The sequence below is a fragment of the Ctenopharyngodon idella genome, chromosome 21, assembly GCF_019924925.1.
Source record: "Ctenopharyngodon idella isolate HZGC_01 chromosome 21, HZGC01, whole genome shotgun sequence".
Taxonomy (NCBI): Eukaryota; Metazoa; Chordata; class Actinopteri; order Cypriniformes; family Xenocyprididae; genus Ctenopharyngodon; species Ctenopharyngodon idella.
In genome coordinates this window covers 28,258,774-28,277,470 of record NC_067240.1, presented here as the reverse complement: position 1 = coordinate 28,277,470, position 18,697 = coordinate 28,258,774, and the positions used below count along the sequence as shown (strand labels likewise).

The 18,697-nt window shown below is 38.2% G+C and overlaps 1 protein-coding gene across 1 annotated transcript in view; it reads left to right on the top strand.

Annotated features, from left to right (window-relative positions):
• sh3pxd2b (SH3 and PX domains 2B) overlaps positions 1 to 18,697 on the top strand; it is a 48,484-nt gene that overhangs the window by 22,627 nt on the left and 7,160 nt on the right. Inside the window, 5 exon segments of the mRNA XM_051877686.1 lie at positions 7,609 to 7,685; positions 13,046 to 13,137; positions 14,412 to 14,437; positions 17,502 to 17,636; positions 17,812 to 17,913. Coding sequence (XP_051733646.1) covers positions 7,609 to 7,685; positions 13,046 to 13,137; positions 14,412 to 14,437; positions 17,502 to 17,636; positions 17,812 to 17,913 — 432 coding nt within the window.

Sequence of the window (18,697 nt, the reverse complement as noted above, 5' to 3'; positions counted from 1 at the left end):
ATAGGTGTACTGTTGGTTAACTAGCTATATACAGTTGCAAGAAAAAGTTTGTGAACCACTTGCAGAATCTGTGAAAAATTTTAACAAAATAAGTGAGATCACACAAAATGCATGTTATTTTTTATTTAGTACTGTCCTGAGTAAGATATTTTACATAAAAGATGTTTACATATAATAAAGACAAAAAATAGCTGAATTTATTAAAATAACCCCATTCATAAGTATGTGAACCATTGATTCTTAATACTGTGTGTGGTTACCTGGATGATCTACGACTGTTTGTTTGTTGTGTGAAGGTTGTTCATGAGTCTCTTGTTTATTCTGAGCAGTTAAACTGAGCTCTGTTCTTCAGAAAAAATCTCCAGGTCCTGCAGATTCTTCAGATTTCCAGCATCTTTTGCATATTTGAACCCTTTCCAGCAGTGACTGTATGATTTTGAGATCCATCTTTTCACACTGAGGACAACTGAGGGACTCAAACACAACTATTAAAAAAGGTTCAAACATTCACTGATGCTTCAGAAGAAAACACGACGCATTAAGAGTTGGGGGGTGAAAACTTTTGAACAGGATGAAGAGGTCCAAATTTTTCTTATTTCGCTTGAATATCATTTTTTTTTTTTTTTCATTTAGTACTGCCCTTCAGAAGCAACAGAAAATACTTGCATGTTTCCCAGAAGACAAATTAAATACAATTTACCTTGATCTTCAAATTCCAAATGTTTTCACCCCCCACCTATTAATGCATCGTGTTTTTTTCTGGAGCATCAGTGAATGTTTGAACCTTTTTTAATAGTTGTGTTTGAGTCCCTCAGTTGTCCTCAGTGTGAAAAGACGGATCTCAAAATCATTCAGTCACTGCTGACACCTGGAGATTTTTCTGAAGAACAGAGCTCAGTTTAACTGCTCAGGACAAACAAGAGACTCATGAACAACCATCACAAAACAAAAAAACAGTCGTAGATCATCCAGGTAACCACACACAGTATTAAGAATCAATGGCTCACATACTTATGAATGGGGTTATTTTAATAAATTCAGCTATTTTTTTTTTTTGTCTTGTGGATTATATGTAAACATCTTTTATGTAAAATATCTTACTCTAAATTAAAAAAAACATGCATTTTGTATTATCTCCCTTATTTTGTTAAGATTATTAACATTTTCACAGATTCTGCAAGTGGTTCACATACTTTTTCTTGCAACTGTACTTCTAGTTCACTTTTTAGTCCATGAACTAACAGTTCTAACAGTTTAATAGTTATTATACTGAAAATATACTTAACTCAACTTAACTTATACTTACAATTTACTCAAACTGTGGAAGAATCATCAATAGAAACCAGCCAAATATCAAAAAATCTTTTTCTGTGTTGGTTAATAACACTGTGTAAAAAAAAAAAAAAAAAAAGTTCAGGTTCAGTCACCTATGTACTATTTGGCCTGGGTATCTGGGTATACTTCATTTTTCCGCTTTACATTAAGTCTCGTGCAAACGGTCCTGGTAGGCCACTGTCCTGCAGAGTTCAGCTCTAGCCCTAATCAAACACACCTGAACAAGCTGATCAATGTCTTCAGGACAAAGCCACTTGAAGGCAAGACTGCAACCTTAGCCGAAAAAAGCATAACGCCTGCTAATGCTGGGGAAGGAGACAAAAGGGCATTTTTTTTTTTCTTTTTTAATGGATGTCAATCGAGAAGAGGCTTCACTACGCTGAATAAACTGCTTTTGTGAGGAAATAGCTTATCATTTAATGAATCAACAGCCCATCGGCTAATCTTCAACATGTTTGCTCTTAAAGGATTAGTTCACTTTCAAATTAAAATTACCCCATGATTTACTCACCCTCAAGCCATCCTAGGTGTATATGACTTTCTTCTTTCTGGTGAACACAATTAGAAATATATTAATAAATATCCTGATGCATCCGAGCTTTATAATGGCAGTGGGCGGGATCAACGAGTATGAGCTGAAGAAAGTGTCTCCATCCACATCCATCCATTATAAACGTACTCCACACGGCTCCATAAAATAAAGGCCTTCTGAAGCGAAGCGATGCATTTGTGTAAAAAAATATCCATATTTAACAAGTTATGATGTGAAATATCTAGCTTCCACCAGACCACCTTCCGTATTCAACCGTGTGGAATATGTTTATGATGGATGGATGCACTTTCTTCAGCTCATACTACATTATAAAGCTCGGATGCGTCAGAATATTTTTTGATATTTCTCCGATTGTGTTCATCAGAAAGAAGAAAGTCATATACACCTAGGATGGCTTGAGGGTAAGTAAGGCTTGGGGTTAATAAGTGAACTTATCCTTTAAACATTAGTTTTGGATTGATCTATTTTTAGTTTACACCGGGGGAAAAAAATGCAGTTTTATAAGAGACATCACGGACAATTGCACGTCAGGTATCATTTAGTTTATGGCACTTCTTATGCATTTCTATGGTATCCGCAAACAGTGATTGACTGTCACACATGTGATCCAAGTTAATCATTATGCCTTTTCCAATGGTAGAGCCACAGACCCTCATATCTCCCAATAATAAGACCATCTCTGTTCAGGATTACTATAAAGCTCCAGGCAGGTGAGTTTTATCAGGATTGGAGCTAAACTCTGCAAGACAGTGTTTGCCCATCCCGGGTATAAGCAAATTATACTTAGTATAAATTATACTAAGTATATCTCTAATAAGCGCATAGGGCAAATATGGGCAAATTAAAATAATAGAAGATGTGTCTCATTTAAAATAAACACTAAAAATTGAGCTGAAAAAGTAACTTCAGTAAGAAATGTACTCTTGCTATGGTTATATAATTATTCAGTGATATCTTCCAAACATTTTTTAATTTTGGCACAATTTTTTTTCTCTATATTGATATGGCAACTAGTAAATACACTAAGTTTTGTCATGGTAGCAAGTGTGTTACAACTAGCCCTGCGTTAGGTTGTGCCCCGCTCACCCACAGTACTAGCTCAACATAATTTACAGCCAGTTCAGAATGTTACAGTTAATTTGTTTAGAATGAACATCTGGCTGTAATTAAGGTAGGTTTGTTTGCTTTTGGATCAGACAGTCTACAAGCACCTGAATGTTGTCTTACATACCAGCACTTTACAACCATTTAACCAGTGTCTGGGCTTTACTGACACAGCGCTTTGTCAACAATCTACACAGAAAGTCTTGTAATTAGCTGAGCATAATGTACACACACTCAGCATCCATTATTGAGCTTTGTAAACACACTCATGTCAAAGCATGTGATTGCAGTCCACCTTTTGTCATTACCATCACATTTAATATCAACAATACTCACCACCACACATTGTACCAAAATGCATGTGAATGTTGTTCAGATATTTATTCCAGAACGTGATGTTTTAAGATTTCAAGTCAAAAAGTACCCCTAAGAGTATTTTCACCGTTATATTAATTCCTCCGTAAAAATGTTATTTTACTCATCCTTTTAGCTGTAGGAGGGCATGAAAAAAAGGGGATGAACTTTTTTTGTTAATAGTGTGGATAACTTTTTGTATCATTGCACATTTCCATTGTAAAAACATCAGGTTTATTATTGTCAAGTGTCCTAAGTGTCCTTGTCAAAGAGTTTTAAACCAAAAAAAAAAAAAATGTTGGGCTACAAGATGTATCATTCTCTCACGTGCACAAACAATTTAAGGCCTGTTCACACTGACACAAATGTTTGTTGCAAAAATTTGGTCCAATTTTTTACATGTGATTTGTCTGTTCAGACCAATGCATTAAAACGGCAGATAGCCTGAATAAAAATGCAAACTTTCTGTGATAAAGTGATGTTTATAGAACAGCAGAAATACCTCAGTTACGCCGGTACACAAATCGCTGTTCAACTTTCAGTTGGCCAGTTTTCTTTGCAGTGCAATGGAAAAGAGATTAGAACATATCTCTGTAAACGTCTCAGGTTACGCATTTAACCATGGTTCCCTGAGAAGGGGAATGAGACACTTCGTCCAAAGGCAGTTTGGGGGATGCCTCTGGCATGAGATAAACTCGCCATGCTGATGGAATAACTGCCTAAATGGCCTACGACAACTGCCTATGACAAGCACAAAGAAAGGCTCAAGAGACTTAGATGCCAGAGACCAATCCCTCACTCAGGTCTAAACATGGAACTGTCAGTGACTATTCACTAAGGCCACAACCTAAGCTTCATGCCCTATGGAAGAAAAAACCTGGCATTTAATTCTTCCTTACCGGGGTGGGCGTCCAGTGCCTGTCCTGAGGGCAGAGTGTAACAGTTGATAGTTACGTCGATAGCTGGCACTATCAGTCAGTAGTGCCAGCTATTCTTGCCAGGCACTACCTTCAAGGGAATAGTGGCAGAAAAACAAGGCTTGAAGTTCTTCCGCCCGTCATCATACAAGGAGGATCTGTTTCAACCCCTACAGACCTCAGGGGAGCTGAAAGCTCAATCCTGCCTGACTCACAATTAGCATCTCTGGGCCAAATACTAAGGGGCCAGAGACGGGTCCTATTAAGAGTGGAGGCCTCAGCAGAACGACTCTCAAAAATGAGAGTAGGCCAAACTCACTCACCTTTAGAGACAGCTTATCAAAGCCGACACACTTGATGTCACCATCTCCCCACAGCTCAAGTGTGCGGAGGCCTAAACAAAAATTACTCTCTCAAAGAGAGAAGGCATACCATGTTCAACCTAGTAGACAGCCCATCACAGTGGCCCAGAGAGAGCCAACACTCTCGATGTCGCTATCTAGCTGCAGCTTAGGTGAGCGAAGGCCTCAACGGACTTTTCTCTACAGAGAGAAGAGGCCAGTCACATTCACCTAGCATACAGATTTGATGTCACTATCAAGACAGAGCTCAGGGGAGTGGAGGCCTCAGCAGAATGACTCTCTAAAATGAGAGGAGGCCAAACCAAACTCACCCTAAAGGACAGTTTACCAAGGCGGCCCACAGAGAGCCAGCCCACTTGGAATCAATGCCTAAATCAGGGATGGGCAAACTCTGTCCTGGAGGGTCACTGTCCTGTAGAGTTTAGCTCCAACCCTGATAAAACTCACCTGTCTGTAGCTTTCTAGTAATCCTGAAGACATTGGTTAACTGGATCAGGTGTGTTTGTTTAGGACTGGAATGAAATTCTGCAGGACAGTGGCCCTCCAGGACCAAGTTTGCCCATTCTTGGCCTAAATAGAGCTCAGAAGAGCAAAGGCCTCAGCAGAATGACTCTCTAGAATTAGAGGAGGCCAAGCTTACTCAGAATCAAAGACGGCTTATCACAGCTTATCTCTTTATAGCGAAAGGAGGCCAAGTATGCCCAGTCTTAAACGCAGCTATCAAGGTGGCTGGAAGAGCCAGCATATTTGGTGTCAGTAGGGGCCGGGAAGGATGGGCGGAGGAAAGGAAATGTTATTCAGCGGGGAGGATTTCTATTGCCTGCACATTTGGCTTCAATAACCTCCCTCAAATCCTTCTTGGGTTTCCTCAAGTCCGCTTCTATTGTGTCTTGCTCCTCACAGGAGGAGTAGCCCAAGTGGCGAGACTCTGCCTGTCTGTGATCCGCAGACCCAGACGGCCCAGTATCCCCCGAGGTTTGAGGCACAGTTCTGGAACAATGCGGTATTAATCTTTTAATAAGCTGCAGACCATGCCCTCGCCTCTCTGAACTTATCGAACACCGCCTCGATGGATGTGCTGAAGAGCGCAGAGGGCAAGACTGGCATATCGAAAAGAAAGTGTTTCTCTTTCTCCCCGATGTCAACCAGATTGATCCACAGATGTCTCTCTGTGGCTGATCGCGGCAGCTGTCTGTTTGGTGATATGTGGTGCAGCACAGCTCAATCACTGCTTCAGGGGACAGACCTTTGCCGTCATCCAGACTGCAACACCGCCATCGTGTGCAAAGCCCCACCGGCCTGACCTGCAGCCGCAGATGCTCTGCTATTCAGCTTTGATGTTATTCTTAACGGCTTTGATGGCAGGGTTGGAGTCTTGAACATCAATGTTTCCCCCATTGATAGATAGTTTGCAAATGTATCTTCGATGGGAGGCATTGATGCATATCCGTGCTCGCACATCCCCTCCACATTCACGCAATTTGCATGGTGAAAGAGATGAACGAGATGAAGAGATGAAGAGATGAAGGGCTCCATTACCATTTCCTCTCCCTCCACAGCCACATCCTGCTCTTCCTGGCTTGAAGAGCGAGAAAGAGACATACCTCACTCGAAATCCTCCGCCAGCTATACCTGTGAGCCTAAGGATCTCCGTATTCGCTGGGTCTCAGCTGCAGCATGTCCTGATCCATGGGGAGCAAATGCCTGTCCTAATTCCCTCGAGAAAAGGGACAGGCATTGTCGGAGCTTTTTCATGCCTCCTCGAGAACAGAACGCACATGCTCCTCACCGAGTCAAATAACGCACAGGTGGTGTGTATCCTCCATCATCAGTTAACACGGACATGGGTGAGCACACTTCCTGAATTCGCCTTAGACGCTTCAAAACAAATGGTCTCCTGAAGAGAAAAAAAGCTGATGACGTGTTCTCTAGGTGCCCTTTTATACTCACAGTCACACGTGCTCTCACAGGCCAATGTCATTGTCGTGTTTGATGCACGTACTTCAGACATCATCATGCCTTTGGCATTCCCCAAAGTGTCTTTGGACGCAGTGCAAATTCCCATTCGAACGGGAAAAACTGTCACATTGATGACATGCAAATGCTTATGTCGGTCTGAACAGACACATTAACAGCCATTCATTCAAATTCAAATTGTATTGTTCTGAATATTCGTCTTTGTGTAAACTGACCTTTAGCCAGTGTAAATTCCATTTCAAAAACCATTGCTTCAGTTCAGATATAAAAAAGAATGCTAATACATACAAGCTAAGACAAGCTAAGCTATGGATCTGGTAAAGAGACCCTCCCCTTGAAATCTGATCACAAGTGATTACAGAAGACACATGTAAATATCAGCTGTAAATGGTCTGTCTTGCCTTGATATTTTGGATCATTAAATCAGTTGAGGTGGCTGGTGATACCAGGTGTAAACAGGGTTTGTTATAAATTGACTACTCTGAGGCCCTTACGAGAGGGTGTGGACCCTACCCAACTCCACTCAGCACATGAGGTCCGGGGCAGTAACTCAACACATTTACACATACGCACCACATCACACACCAAGGTGTTTTCACCCTCATTCTTCTGAATGTGCCATTGTTAAAAGATCTATGACCTAGGGCCTTATGTGGGATGGACTAGTTGTTTTCCCACATGTTTCACTTTAATTTTTTTATTACAATCAGCAAAAATGGACCACAGTATATGGTTTTAGTTCAGCAGGATATGAGTCATAAAACTTAAGAGTCTCATTTGTGTTCATTTCTTGGTATTGTTTTATGGGCCACAATCTTTGTTTGGGCAAGTTTCATGCTTGTGGTCTTCCAACATCTGATAAAATGGTCATAAAGCATGAAGGGACATTCCCAAAAGTTTCCCGAATGTGCCTTTCAAACCCTGTAAAGAGTGCTGATGAATTTGAGAATGAAGATGCTGGTGAATTGAGGGTGTGTTTATAATGATCATCTTTATTTCCTAACAGGAAAGATTCTCTTCAGGAGAAGCCACATCAGAGACGTGGCCATGAAACGCCTGAAACCCATAAATGAATACTGTAGGGTAAGTTAGACAACAAACAACACAACAAACCATCTCACCTGTGATTAGCATTATTTTTACACAATAAAATTAACACTATCAAATATTTACATTTACAATTTTTTAATGCACAGCCCAGTCCATGATGCAAAAGTCACCCCAAATAAACATTTGGTTGTTCCAAATCAGTATGACTATTTTTCTTCCGTGGAAAACAAAATGAGAAATTTAGGAGAATGTCCAAGCTGTTCTTTTCTTTTCTGGTTACCAAAGGACACAAAAGCACTATAATAGTAGTCTGCTATAATTCTCAAATCTCATTCAGGCGCAATATATTCAAATATGGCACGTCAAAAGGTGTCACATCAGATTTGACGCCAATGACAGCAAATGGCATAAGTTCTCACCTAAACTTTGAATACATAGTAGTGCAGATTATATCTGAGAGCTACTCTGCTCTGACTGGGAAGATTGTCAGTAAATAATGACTAAAAAAAAAAGAAAAAAAAACTAAATGTTCCTAGATAAATTTTCTTTGACGTCCATTGCATTGTATGTCCAGGATTCTTTAATGAACAGCAAGTTAGAAAGAACAGCTTTTATTTGAAATAGAAACATTTTGTAACATTATAATCTCTCTACTGTCATTTCTGATAAATGTAATGCATTAGCTGAATAAAAGATAGTGTACATCTTGCCATTCAACAAACCGGCCTTTATAAGATTTTTACAGAGATTTTTCAATGAAGTAAGCAGGAACCAGAAGTAGTTGATTCCAGCTTTTATACAGTAGTCTGCTGTGTGACTTGAATTGCCTTAACATGAAAGACTGTTCCGTCTTAAGTAACTGTTGGGCTTTTGGTAGAAGGGTTAAGAGGGAAAAAAACTAGGAATCCACATTTGGCAGCGTAATGTCTGCTTTAGGGCAGGGGTTTGGAGCTGCGCTGAGTTAGCCTTCGTCAGCACATCATGGCTTTTTGTTGACTTTTAAAAGGGCTGTTTCCAACGGAAACTGTATTTTAAAATGTTGCTTTAAGTGTTTTTTTTTTTTTAAGTTGCCTGTATGAGCGGTCATGATCTGTGACTCGTTGAAGGAGGATTTCACCTCTTGACTGATTTTCACCTCTTTTCCTCTGACTTGACTGTAATGTTTTACTGTAACTTTCATCATCAGCTGGTGAATCAGTGCTGTTGTGGTTGGCTATAAGAAATTATGCCTAAACTGGATGTGCATAAATGAAGAAAAACAGATCATTGCAGTCTGATTTACGAATGACTGAGTCTTATGAGACAGTTCTTTTAGACAGTCAATTTTGAACCCCAAATAACTGATCCCAGTGGTTGAAAGAACTTTTGTTGTCCTGTATCTTCTGCAGTATTGCTTTCAACATTTTTTTCGTCTTCCTAATCATGAAAATATGTAAATTCATGTCTTTTTTAAATTAAATTAAATTTTTTAAAATTAAAACTTATTTTTTAAAATAAGTAGATACTGTATTTGAATAAGAACTTTATGTCTGTTAAAATGATGTCACTGTTTTCACAAATTTGCATATTTGTAGTTAACATTGAGATGATAACAGTATCGTTTTCAAAAATGTGCGTTTTTGAAACCCATTTTCAAATGTTCTAGTTTTCAGGCCCCCAAAACACCATTGTTGTTTAAATGAGTGGCCAAAATGCTTGAAAAATGTTCGTTTTTAGTTGAAAACAGTGTCACGTAAACACCCCCTCAGTTTGGTTTTCCCTGTCTGCCTGCCCGTCTGTATTCACTAGTTAGTTTCCTTGGTTACTGATTATGTTACGCACCTGTTTTAGTTTCAGTTTGTGTTGATTAGCCTCCCTTGTGTTTAAGCCTTCAGTTGTTTGTTCAGTGTTAATTGTCTATGTTTTTACGTGGATAGCTTATTGATCTCCTGAGTGTTTCCTTTTTGGATTTTGAATAATTATTGATTTTCTTTCATCGTGCGCTTATTGCGGCAACAGCCGTTTCTGACGCACTGACACAAAAACCTCATAAATATATAAGAGGAACACTATGACGGACACTTCTGATCAGGCATTACAAAGAACTAACCAAAGAGGGTTGGGATTGAATCTTTCATGATACTGAAGCCATTTATTTTGACTGAGAGTTGATAATTAAAGCTGATGTGAGTGGCGGGTCTTTTGTGATATCATTAAGTGCAGACAGCTGAGCTCATGGCCTGATTCAGCTGGATACGGCAGTCGAGTGGGAAGGCCCACTATTAGCAACCAACAGCACAGAGACTCTCCAGCGAATTAATAACTGTCAGTGTAAATGACCCTTCAGCTGACCTACTCACTTTTTTGTATGCTGGAACATGATCTATATTAATTGGAGTGAAAGGTCAGAAATGCTGTTAAGATATTTGTTTTGTGGGTAAGTGGAAACCCATGGTACTCGAGAGGTCATTTTATTGGATAATAAGGTATATTACATTCTAAAAAATGCTGGGTTAAAAACCAACCCAAGTTGGGTTGAAAATGGACAAACCCAGCGATTGGGTTGAGCCTGGGTTTGTCCATTTTAAGCAAGCAATACAGTAATTTTTAAAGGATAGCTGAGTTAAATAAAACTACCCAGCAGGTTGAGCAAACATTTAACCCAACTGCTGGGTTTGTCTATTTTCAACCCAACTTGGGTTGTTTTTAACCCAGCATTTTTTATATCGATTGCTTCAGAATATGGTTTTTGGTCATCTGAATTTTATTCATTTTATTAAATCTTTTTTTTTTTTTTTTTCATCAGACTGCTAAAAGTTGAACATGAAAAGATGCTTTATTTTTATTTGTTTAGCTTTGCTTGAAAAATAACAATTTAACCCTGTAAATCCTGTAAATATTTTTTTTTAATGGAACAGTTTATTAAATATACATTAGAGAAAATATACAAAATATACATAAAGTGCTTTTGTCTTTTGTTTTGTTTTTTGAGTATCAGTGTATTCGACATCAGGCTTTTTTGGCTCATTTAGTATGATATAAAAGAATATAGAGAATAAAGAGCTCATGCTCAAGGATGAAAAACATATGGCCAAAAAGTAAGATGAAATTGTTATAGCTTGTAATGTAAATCAAAGAGATCTGTGTATCAGTATTGCTGTTTTTCAGCAAAGTTTTGATCATGTTGATAATGTAGAGATCTTAAAAATTTGCGTATAATATTTGATAAAGTAGGCTTTATAGGGTTAAGCTTCCAAGATACAACTGGACAACACTAACACAATAGTTAGGCAGTTTACAGTATATACTGCAGTATTTAGTGAGCAATAACCTGATCCTTTATGAACATAGTCCATGCCCTTATGTGGGAAAATACATGAACATTCTTCTTTCTCTCTGTCTCTCACTCTTTCTCTCTTTCCCTCACATAAAACAATCAAGGTAATGCACCCACAGTAAAGAGCACCCAATAAAGTCCATTTACTATAATTGGCCTTCATATACCCAGTGTCTTCAGGGAATGCTAATATGTGGGGAGGTCAGATACTGTACCCTGGGGAGACATCAATCTGTGGACATCAGTGATATCCATGGAAACGGACATGATTAAGATCAATTTCCATCCAATCGTCATGCAAACCCAGTGCTAAGAGGTAGATCTTGCATCAGCCTCAAACAGCCTCCAATGGTCTCTTCTCTTAATAAAATAAGCATGTTTTTGCCATAAAAACGCCTTGTTCATTAAGAAAATTGAGCATTGGGCAAACAGGCAAATTGCAAGAGTAATTGGCGAGACTAAACCAACAGTGAAAAATTGGCCCAGACTCTGCAGTGCTAAATGTAAAAGCCAGGTTAGAAAAGGGCACCTTGAGCAGATGCGTCCGGGTTTGAATTTTAAAATTCCTGTCAAGTCAGACATAATTTAGCATGTGGACAGAAGGGACCTCCTTCTGCAATGCCCATCTGAAGGACACTGAGGCAGCACTCAGCTTTATTAAATAAAAGCTCCTCTGCCAAAATATATAACAGCAAAATGCATCTTGTGTCAGCCTGAAGGCACATGGAGCTGCATTTGATGTGGGACTAGATTTGAAGCCTACTTCAGTTTTTTTTTTTTTTTTTTTTTTAAGCAGAAAGCTCATTTAGGTCATTGAGATTTAGAGGATGATGTCAGTGATTTTACATGTTAAAGGCGTTCTGAATCACTGCAGCTCACCAAGACACTGCGAAAAAATACAAATTAAACACAAATAAACACAAATAAAAATGAAAGCTGCAAGCATCGTTGAAAGGGCCTTCGCACCCCGGGCCACTGCCACCTGGTGGCCTTAAGAAAACAGTGAATAGTGGGCGACATCCATTAAGCGGGTAAATATAGTAGAAATATGGCAAAGTCATTTTGACGTGCCACACTTCCTGCTGCCAGCAGATGGCGCATTGACAATAACTGAATATTGCCATGTAGATGTGTTCAGGGCAGGATTATTATCAAACGTGAAGTTTGGGTCAGATTGGACATTGTATGCATGAGTTACAACAACTTCCTGTTTAATGGCGAAACATTGAAATTTGTCAGGCCGCCACGGACACACCCTTCAACGAAAACTCAAGATCTTCGCAATTTAACGTTGCAAAGGCCTTTAGATGAGACTGACCAAATATGATGTTGGTCTCATTAAATCTCTAGGAGGAGTTCGTTAAAGTACAACGTCTGGAAATGGCAAAAACTGCAACAATTTTGCAGAGAAAATTCAAAATATCTCACTTCCTGTTGGTTTTCAGATCTTTTTTGTAGGGATTGGGCTGTTACATCTGTCTGCCGAATTTCATACCTGTACGTGAAATGTAGCGCAAAGGGCGCTTAGTTGAAATTTTGTAGGTGGCGCTATCGAGCCATTTTGCCACACCTAATTCTGAAACCCATATCAGACGTACATTTTCACCACTTCTGACGCGTGTGTAAAGTTTCATGAGTTTTCAAGCATGTTTAGGCCCTCAAAAATGCGATTCATTTCAGGAGAAGAATAAGAAATGGAGCAATTCCAATAGGGTCCTCACACCATCTGTGCTCGGGCCCTAATGAATGACTTCCAGTTGCATTGTCACTGAAATCAAATCGCTCTCATTGTGAATGTGTGTCAGTATATGGGAAGCCGTGGGAACATTTTTATTCGAGAGGTTTGACTTTATCATGCTATGTTATAAAGAATCCCATGTACATGGAAAAAGTATGTTCTTTAGATGACTGTTGAAGAAATTAGTTATTCTAAACAACCTCTGTTGATTCGTTTCACTGTCTCAAGAAATTGAACAAAGGTAGTGTATGTGAACTGATGACCATCTTATCGACAGCTCACATTTCTGAATGTAGGCTATGTCACAATAACGAGTATTCGTGGATATTGTCCTCTCAGGCTCTGATCCAGCTGCCAGTGTATATTTCTCAATGCGAGGAGGTTCGTGTGTTCTTCGAGACGCGTCCTGAAGACCTGAACCCACCTAAAGAGTAAGATATACACACACCCATTCAAAATCAGTCACAATGACATATAGCTTAATGAGCCTTAATTCATATTGAGCAGGTTGTTTGCTAAATCAATAAATAAGTCAAAAAATAAATCACCACTTGCCTTTAGTTTACGTCACAGCTCAATGAAACCACAATTTGCTGCTTGTTGTTGTTAGTCAGGATCATTAGTATGTGCAGGAGTTGGCATTCTCATTGTAGAAAGCATTTATTGGGGGAAAAGAATCTTGTCATCTTGTAGGCGTTCACTAGCAGAGGCTTTCAAAAATAAGATGCCAAGGACCGCCAAGTATGATCTTCCCTTTGCAAGGGACCCCTTCGTAAATATATAAGGAAGATATATACAGTGTCTTACACATATAAACACTATATACTATTTTATAAATAAATTGTTAAACCCAAAGCAAATTATTAAAATAATATCTGGAAACTTTTTACTTTTTATAGGTTGTTTGCACATGACGTCATTGCTGTGGCGTGAAATACAGCTGGAGGGCAGGAAGTGATTTTTTTCTATATAGGAATCGCTATCACAAACTCAAAATTCCTGTTTTGCATCATTTATAGTTGCTCAAATCGATCAAACCGAGAAACTACAAGGAGTTTAGTAGTTTACGTAACTTTTATCGTTTTTTAACTTTAAAAGCTGTCGCCTTTAATAGCGTTTTGCGTTCAGCTGATACTGAAATAAATATGGATACCTGCTTACCATTGTTGTTTTTGACTTGGTTAAATATTCACATTCTTCATGGTATCGTATGCAGGGAAGAGAAGATATTTTGCATGATCATTTGGTGTTTTCACTCAAGTTTTGTAGAATTTCCTTCACAATGTTGATCTTGTTAACGTGAGAACAGCGTCACATGCTGCTGCTTCAGCCGTCATATGGTAGAAAATGTCCAAATAATAATAAAAAAAAAGTGTTCAACAATGTGTTCTTTGTTGGAAGGGTGTAAATGTAAGTGTAGTTTTAATGTTGCCTTAATATTCACTTTCCCATATGACCACATGAGGAGAATCGGAGGGTCACATTCAGCAGACAGACACCGACACACTGTAAAATTAGTAAAATTTCAAAATGAAAGCAGAAAATATAAAAAATAAAGTCTAATTCAAAACAGATTATCAATGATACTAACACTAACACTGTATAATAACAGTATACTGTGGTCCTAAAACAAATTTGCGTTAAGAAAAATATATTTAACATTACTAAGAGTATGAATACTTAACTTGAATGTCTTCATTTACAGGGAACCCAGTGGAAAAAAGAAATCAGGTAAGGAAATTATATTTTTTTGAGAAAGCTCCATGAATAAGTTGTATTTTTGGAGTTTGACTGAGGTTAGTGTGCCCTCTGGTGCCCACTTCATAAATCCCTCAAGTATAAGTATACAGTATGAGCAGCTTGCACCCTTAACTGTGGATGCTTTCATTCCTTTGTTACCTGAACATTTCCACCTTCCCCCTCATTCCTGCTCTCATTCATGTTCCCTCATCAGGCATTGTGGATCGAGCGGCTTCTTTCCTAAAGAGAGGTAGTAACAGACACTTGCTTAGCCATGCTCTTTGTGTTTGACCCTCGAAGTGCGGCCCTCCCGCAGAAGGGTGTTCCTTAGGTGGGCAAGGGTAAAGCTTTGTGCTCAGTTCCTGTGTGATGTGCATGGCAGTGTGGTGGCGGTTTACTGGAGGACCATTTAGCAGATCTCTTGTTCAGGATAGTTTTTCAACTAGTGTGTGCTGGTACTGGTAATAGTTCTAGTGTTCATTATAGTAGTAGTGGTTTTAGCAGTAACGCAGCTTACGCATTTTTTTTTTCACAAGGTAAAAGAGAGCAGCTCCAACACCAAATAGATAGAAATACATTCAAAAACAGAGCTAGAATAATAGATTCTAATTTGTGCTGCAGTATTCTTAAAATTAAGGGGGGAAATTGATAACATATTTTAGTGCATGAGAGGTGTTTTTTGTGTTCTTATGAATTATTTGTGCTCTCTTTAACCTTGTGATTAAAATGTTCATTAGGTCTTGAAGATTTCTTTGTGTCTTTTTTGTTGAATTCAATTGAAATAACACTTTTTCTGTGAATGACTTCAGAATCATAAAAGGAATATCATCTATAGTAGTCAGGATGCTTTATATTGAAGGAATATTTGGTTATCATTTGCTCACCTTTTTGTTGTTACTCCCAAAGCTATGTGTGTTGCTTTCTTTCTTCAATAAAGGAGATATTTTGAAGAAAGGTCATTCATATCTTTTCTATGCATTGAAATCATACAGGAGCTGCGTAGTTTCCAAAAAGCATCAAAAGTAGTATTCTGAAGCCATATGATAGCTTTGTGTGAGGAACACATCAACATTTTAAACATGATTCACCGAGTGCATTCACATTTGGCAGAAACAATGGCGTTTGGTATCACTGATGTCAGACGTGGCGCAATCTGTCTTCATACACCAAGTTTGAAAATCTTTAAATGAGATTTCAGAGCTGCAGAGGAAGGTTATCAGTGAATAACAGCTTAAATGGCAGTCTAAATCACAAAGCTGTTTTATGAATTCTGAAGACTTGGAATATAGCACATGAGTGGCAATTATTGTCATACTTTTTTGAGCTTGACAGCTCCTGTTTTGCTTTTATTGTATGGAAAGGAGCAGCATTAACATCCCACTAAACATCTCCTTTTTGAAGAAATAAAGTCTCATTGCTTTGGAATGAGAGAAAATCATTACAATTTTCATTTTTGAATAAACTATTGCCTTATGTTGTAAACATTTTCATATAATTTAAGTTGCCAGGCATTTTCAGCATATACACAAACTACCGTTCAAAAGTTTATATATATATATATACTGTATTTTTCCTCAAATAGATTTCCTGATAAAAGATTTCCTGTATCATAAATCGATGAACTTTTGCTTAAAAACTATGAAAAAGGCCGTAATTCCCTAAGTTAAAAAAAAAAAAAAAAAAAAGTCAGCAAAAAATTGGAAGAACCATATAACAAACGTTACTGCTTATAAGTAGCACTTCCTAAATCTTTCTAGGACTGTTGAGAATTTAAAAATTCAATTTATTCTTACATAATTTTGTGACCTCTAATTTTGTGAAATTTCCATTATTTGCTCCTTTCTTCCTTTGATTTTTGCTCCAAGAAACTGGTACCGTTCAATAATTTGCATTTGGAGTGGCATTCTGCACTTTTCTTCTGGCGAAGATTCTTCTAAAGACACACTTCCTCTTCTTCTGTTGCTGAAATCTTACTAGATTATTGGTCCAGATAGCCTTGTTCTTCTGTAAGGTAGTATCACCTAACTTTTGCGACATTATATATTGCTACAGCAGCGGCTATTTACACTAAGTGAAAACAGCAATATATTCTATTTACACTAAGTGACAATAGCAGCATTTTCTTAGCGATATGCTATTTACACTAGGTGAAAATAGCGATAGATTCTATTTACACCATGTAAAAGTATCAGTTCTTTGCAATAAGAGTAAATAGTAATTATGCTATCTATACTTTATATTGGCAGATACTATTTGCACTTCAGTATTTTTGTACATTAACAGGATGCAATAATATCATAAAGTGTAAATGATTATATTTATTACAATTATTAAATGGATGCTGCCTTATTGGGTAAATAAGAACCCTCCCTACGCATTCATAAATAAATATATAAAACAGTTCTAGAATGTTCCAGAAAATTCTAAACAGTTCTAGAAAGTTTTAGGAAGTGCTACTGGGGTGATCTTTTTTTCATTGTTTTTAAGCAAAAGTTAATCAATTTATGATACAGGAAATCTTTTATTTGAAAAATAGTCAAAATGTTATAACCCTAATGAACACAAGAGACTTCTTTCTTACTCAGTTTCAACCAAAACTGAGATCACTCTGAAATAGTTAAGATGGACAGACATGTTTTTGAAAGTGCCTCATGAAATCATTCACAGAAATTGGCAAATCAGTTCAGCCGGAACACAATCAGTCTCTGCTTCAATGATTTGGTACAAATCATCAGACTAATATTAAGCGCTGCAACTGTGTTATTTATACCATGGATAATATTGTTTTAGGCTCAGGAAATTTGCTTTATAGATAATTCAAGATTTATTCCCTCATCTAAAAATGAACCATTTGATAATTATTCCACTCTGGTCCGTATTTGCTGCAGCAGTGTTGCTGATTTGGTGTGGGTTTGTTTCCGTGCAAGACTCCCAGCACTAAAAACTCTGGCTTTCCTGCTTTGATCTTTTCCAATCACGTTTGCTTCCTTCTTCTCTTGTCGTGGTGGTGGAACGCTAGGAGAGTTGTCGATACCTGTCCACTCTGTCCCTCCAGGAGGAGACTCGTCCTCAGCTGACCCGCTGCTGCTGGACCAATACGTGGCCGTCACCGACTACGAGAAACAGGAGAGCTCTGAGATCAGCCTGTACGTGGGGCAGGTGGTGGAGGTCATTGAGAAAAATGAGTCCGGTAGGATCCTTGTCAATCACCATTAATTCATTCAGACTGTATTAATAAAAACCTGTTCTGTTAAATGAAGCTCAGCCTTTGCTCACCTTCATGATGCTCCAAACCTGTATGATTTTCTTTCTTCTGTGAGCTTGAGCGTAGTCCTTTCTTTCTGAAATATTATTTCCTTTCCCAGGCTGGTGGTTTGTTAGCTCCGAGGATGCTCAAGGTTGGGTACCAGCCACATGTCTGGAAGCTCAGGATGACCCTGATGATTTCTCATTTCCAGCAGAAGAAGGTGAGTCCTGCTTGTCATCAAATGTTCCACATCAATCTCACCTGAATAAAATGTCAACAACAATAAAAAAGTGCTACCTCCTGTTTATTCAGATTTGGGATCTCTTAAAGGTGAAGTGTGTAATTTTTTGAATGTCTAATGCAGAGACTGTAAGTGTAAAGGTGCGGTCATTTCAATAGAAACACACATGGTCTCAAACGCGCCGCGTAACATGAGAATGAACCTCATTGGTTCTTGCAGAAGCTCAAATGTGCTGCGTAACATGAAAATGAACCTCATTGGTTCTTGCAGAAGCTCAAATGTGATGCGAAACACGAGAATTAACCTCATTGGTTCTTGCAGAAGCTCAAACGTGCTGCGTAACACGAAAATGAACCTCATTGGTTCTTGCACATAAAGCAAACATGCTTGATCTTCTGTTTACCACAACTGATGTGTGAGCTGATGAATGTTTATATGTGAATAAAAGCCTAAATTCAATCTGTTCAATATATAAAACGATCGTGTCTCTTTAGAAAATGTGGATTTATATGGATTAGTTTTTAAGCATTAAAGTGGTAGTTGCGTGGGCTGTCAGTGGAGGGACAGAAAGCTCTCAGATGTCATCAAAAAGATCTTTATTTGTGTTCTGAAGATGAACGAAAGTCTTACCGGTTTGTAACGACATGAGGGCGAGTAATTAATGACAGAATTTTCGTTTTTGGGTGAATTAACCGTTTAAGAATGACAACTATAAGTAAGTCTTTCATAGGTTGTCAAAGACTATTTTTGTGGCACTTTCACA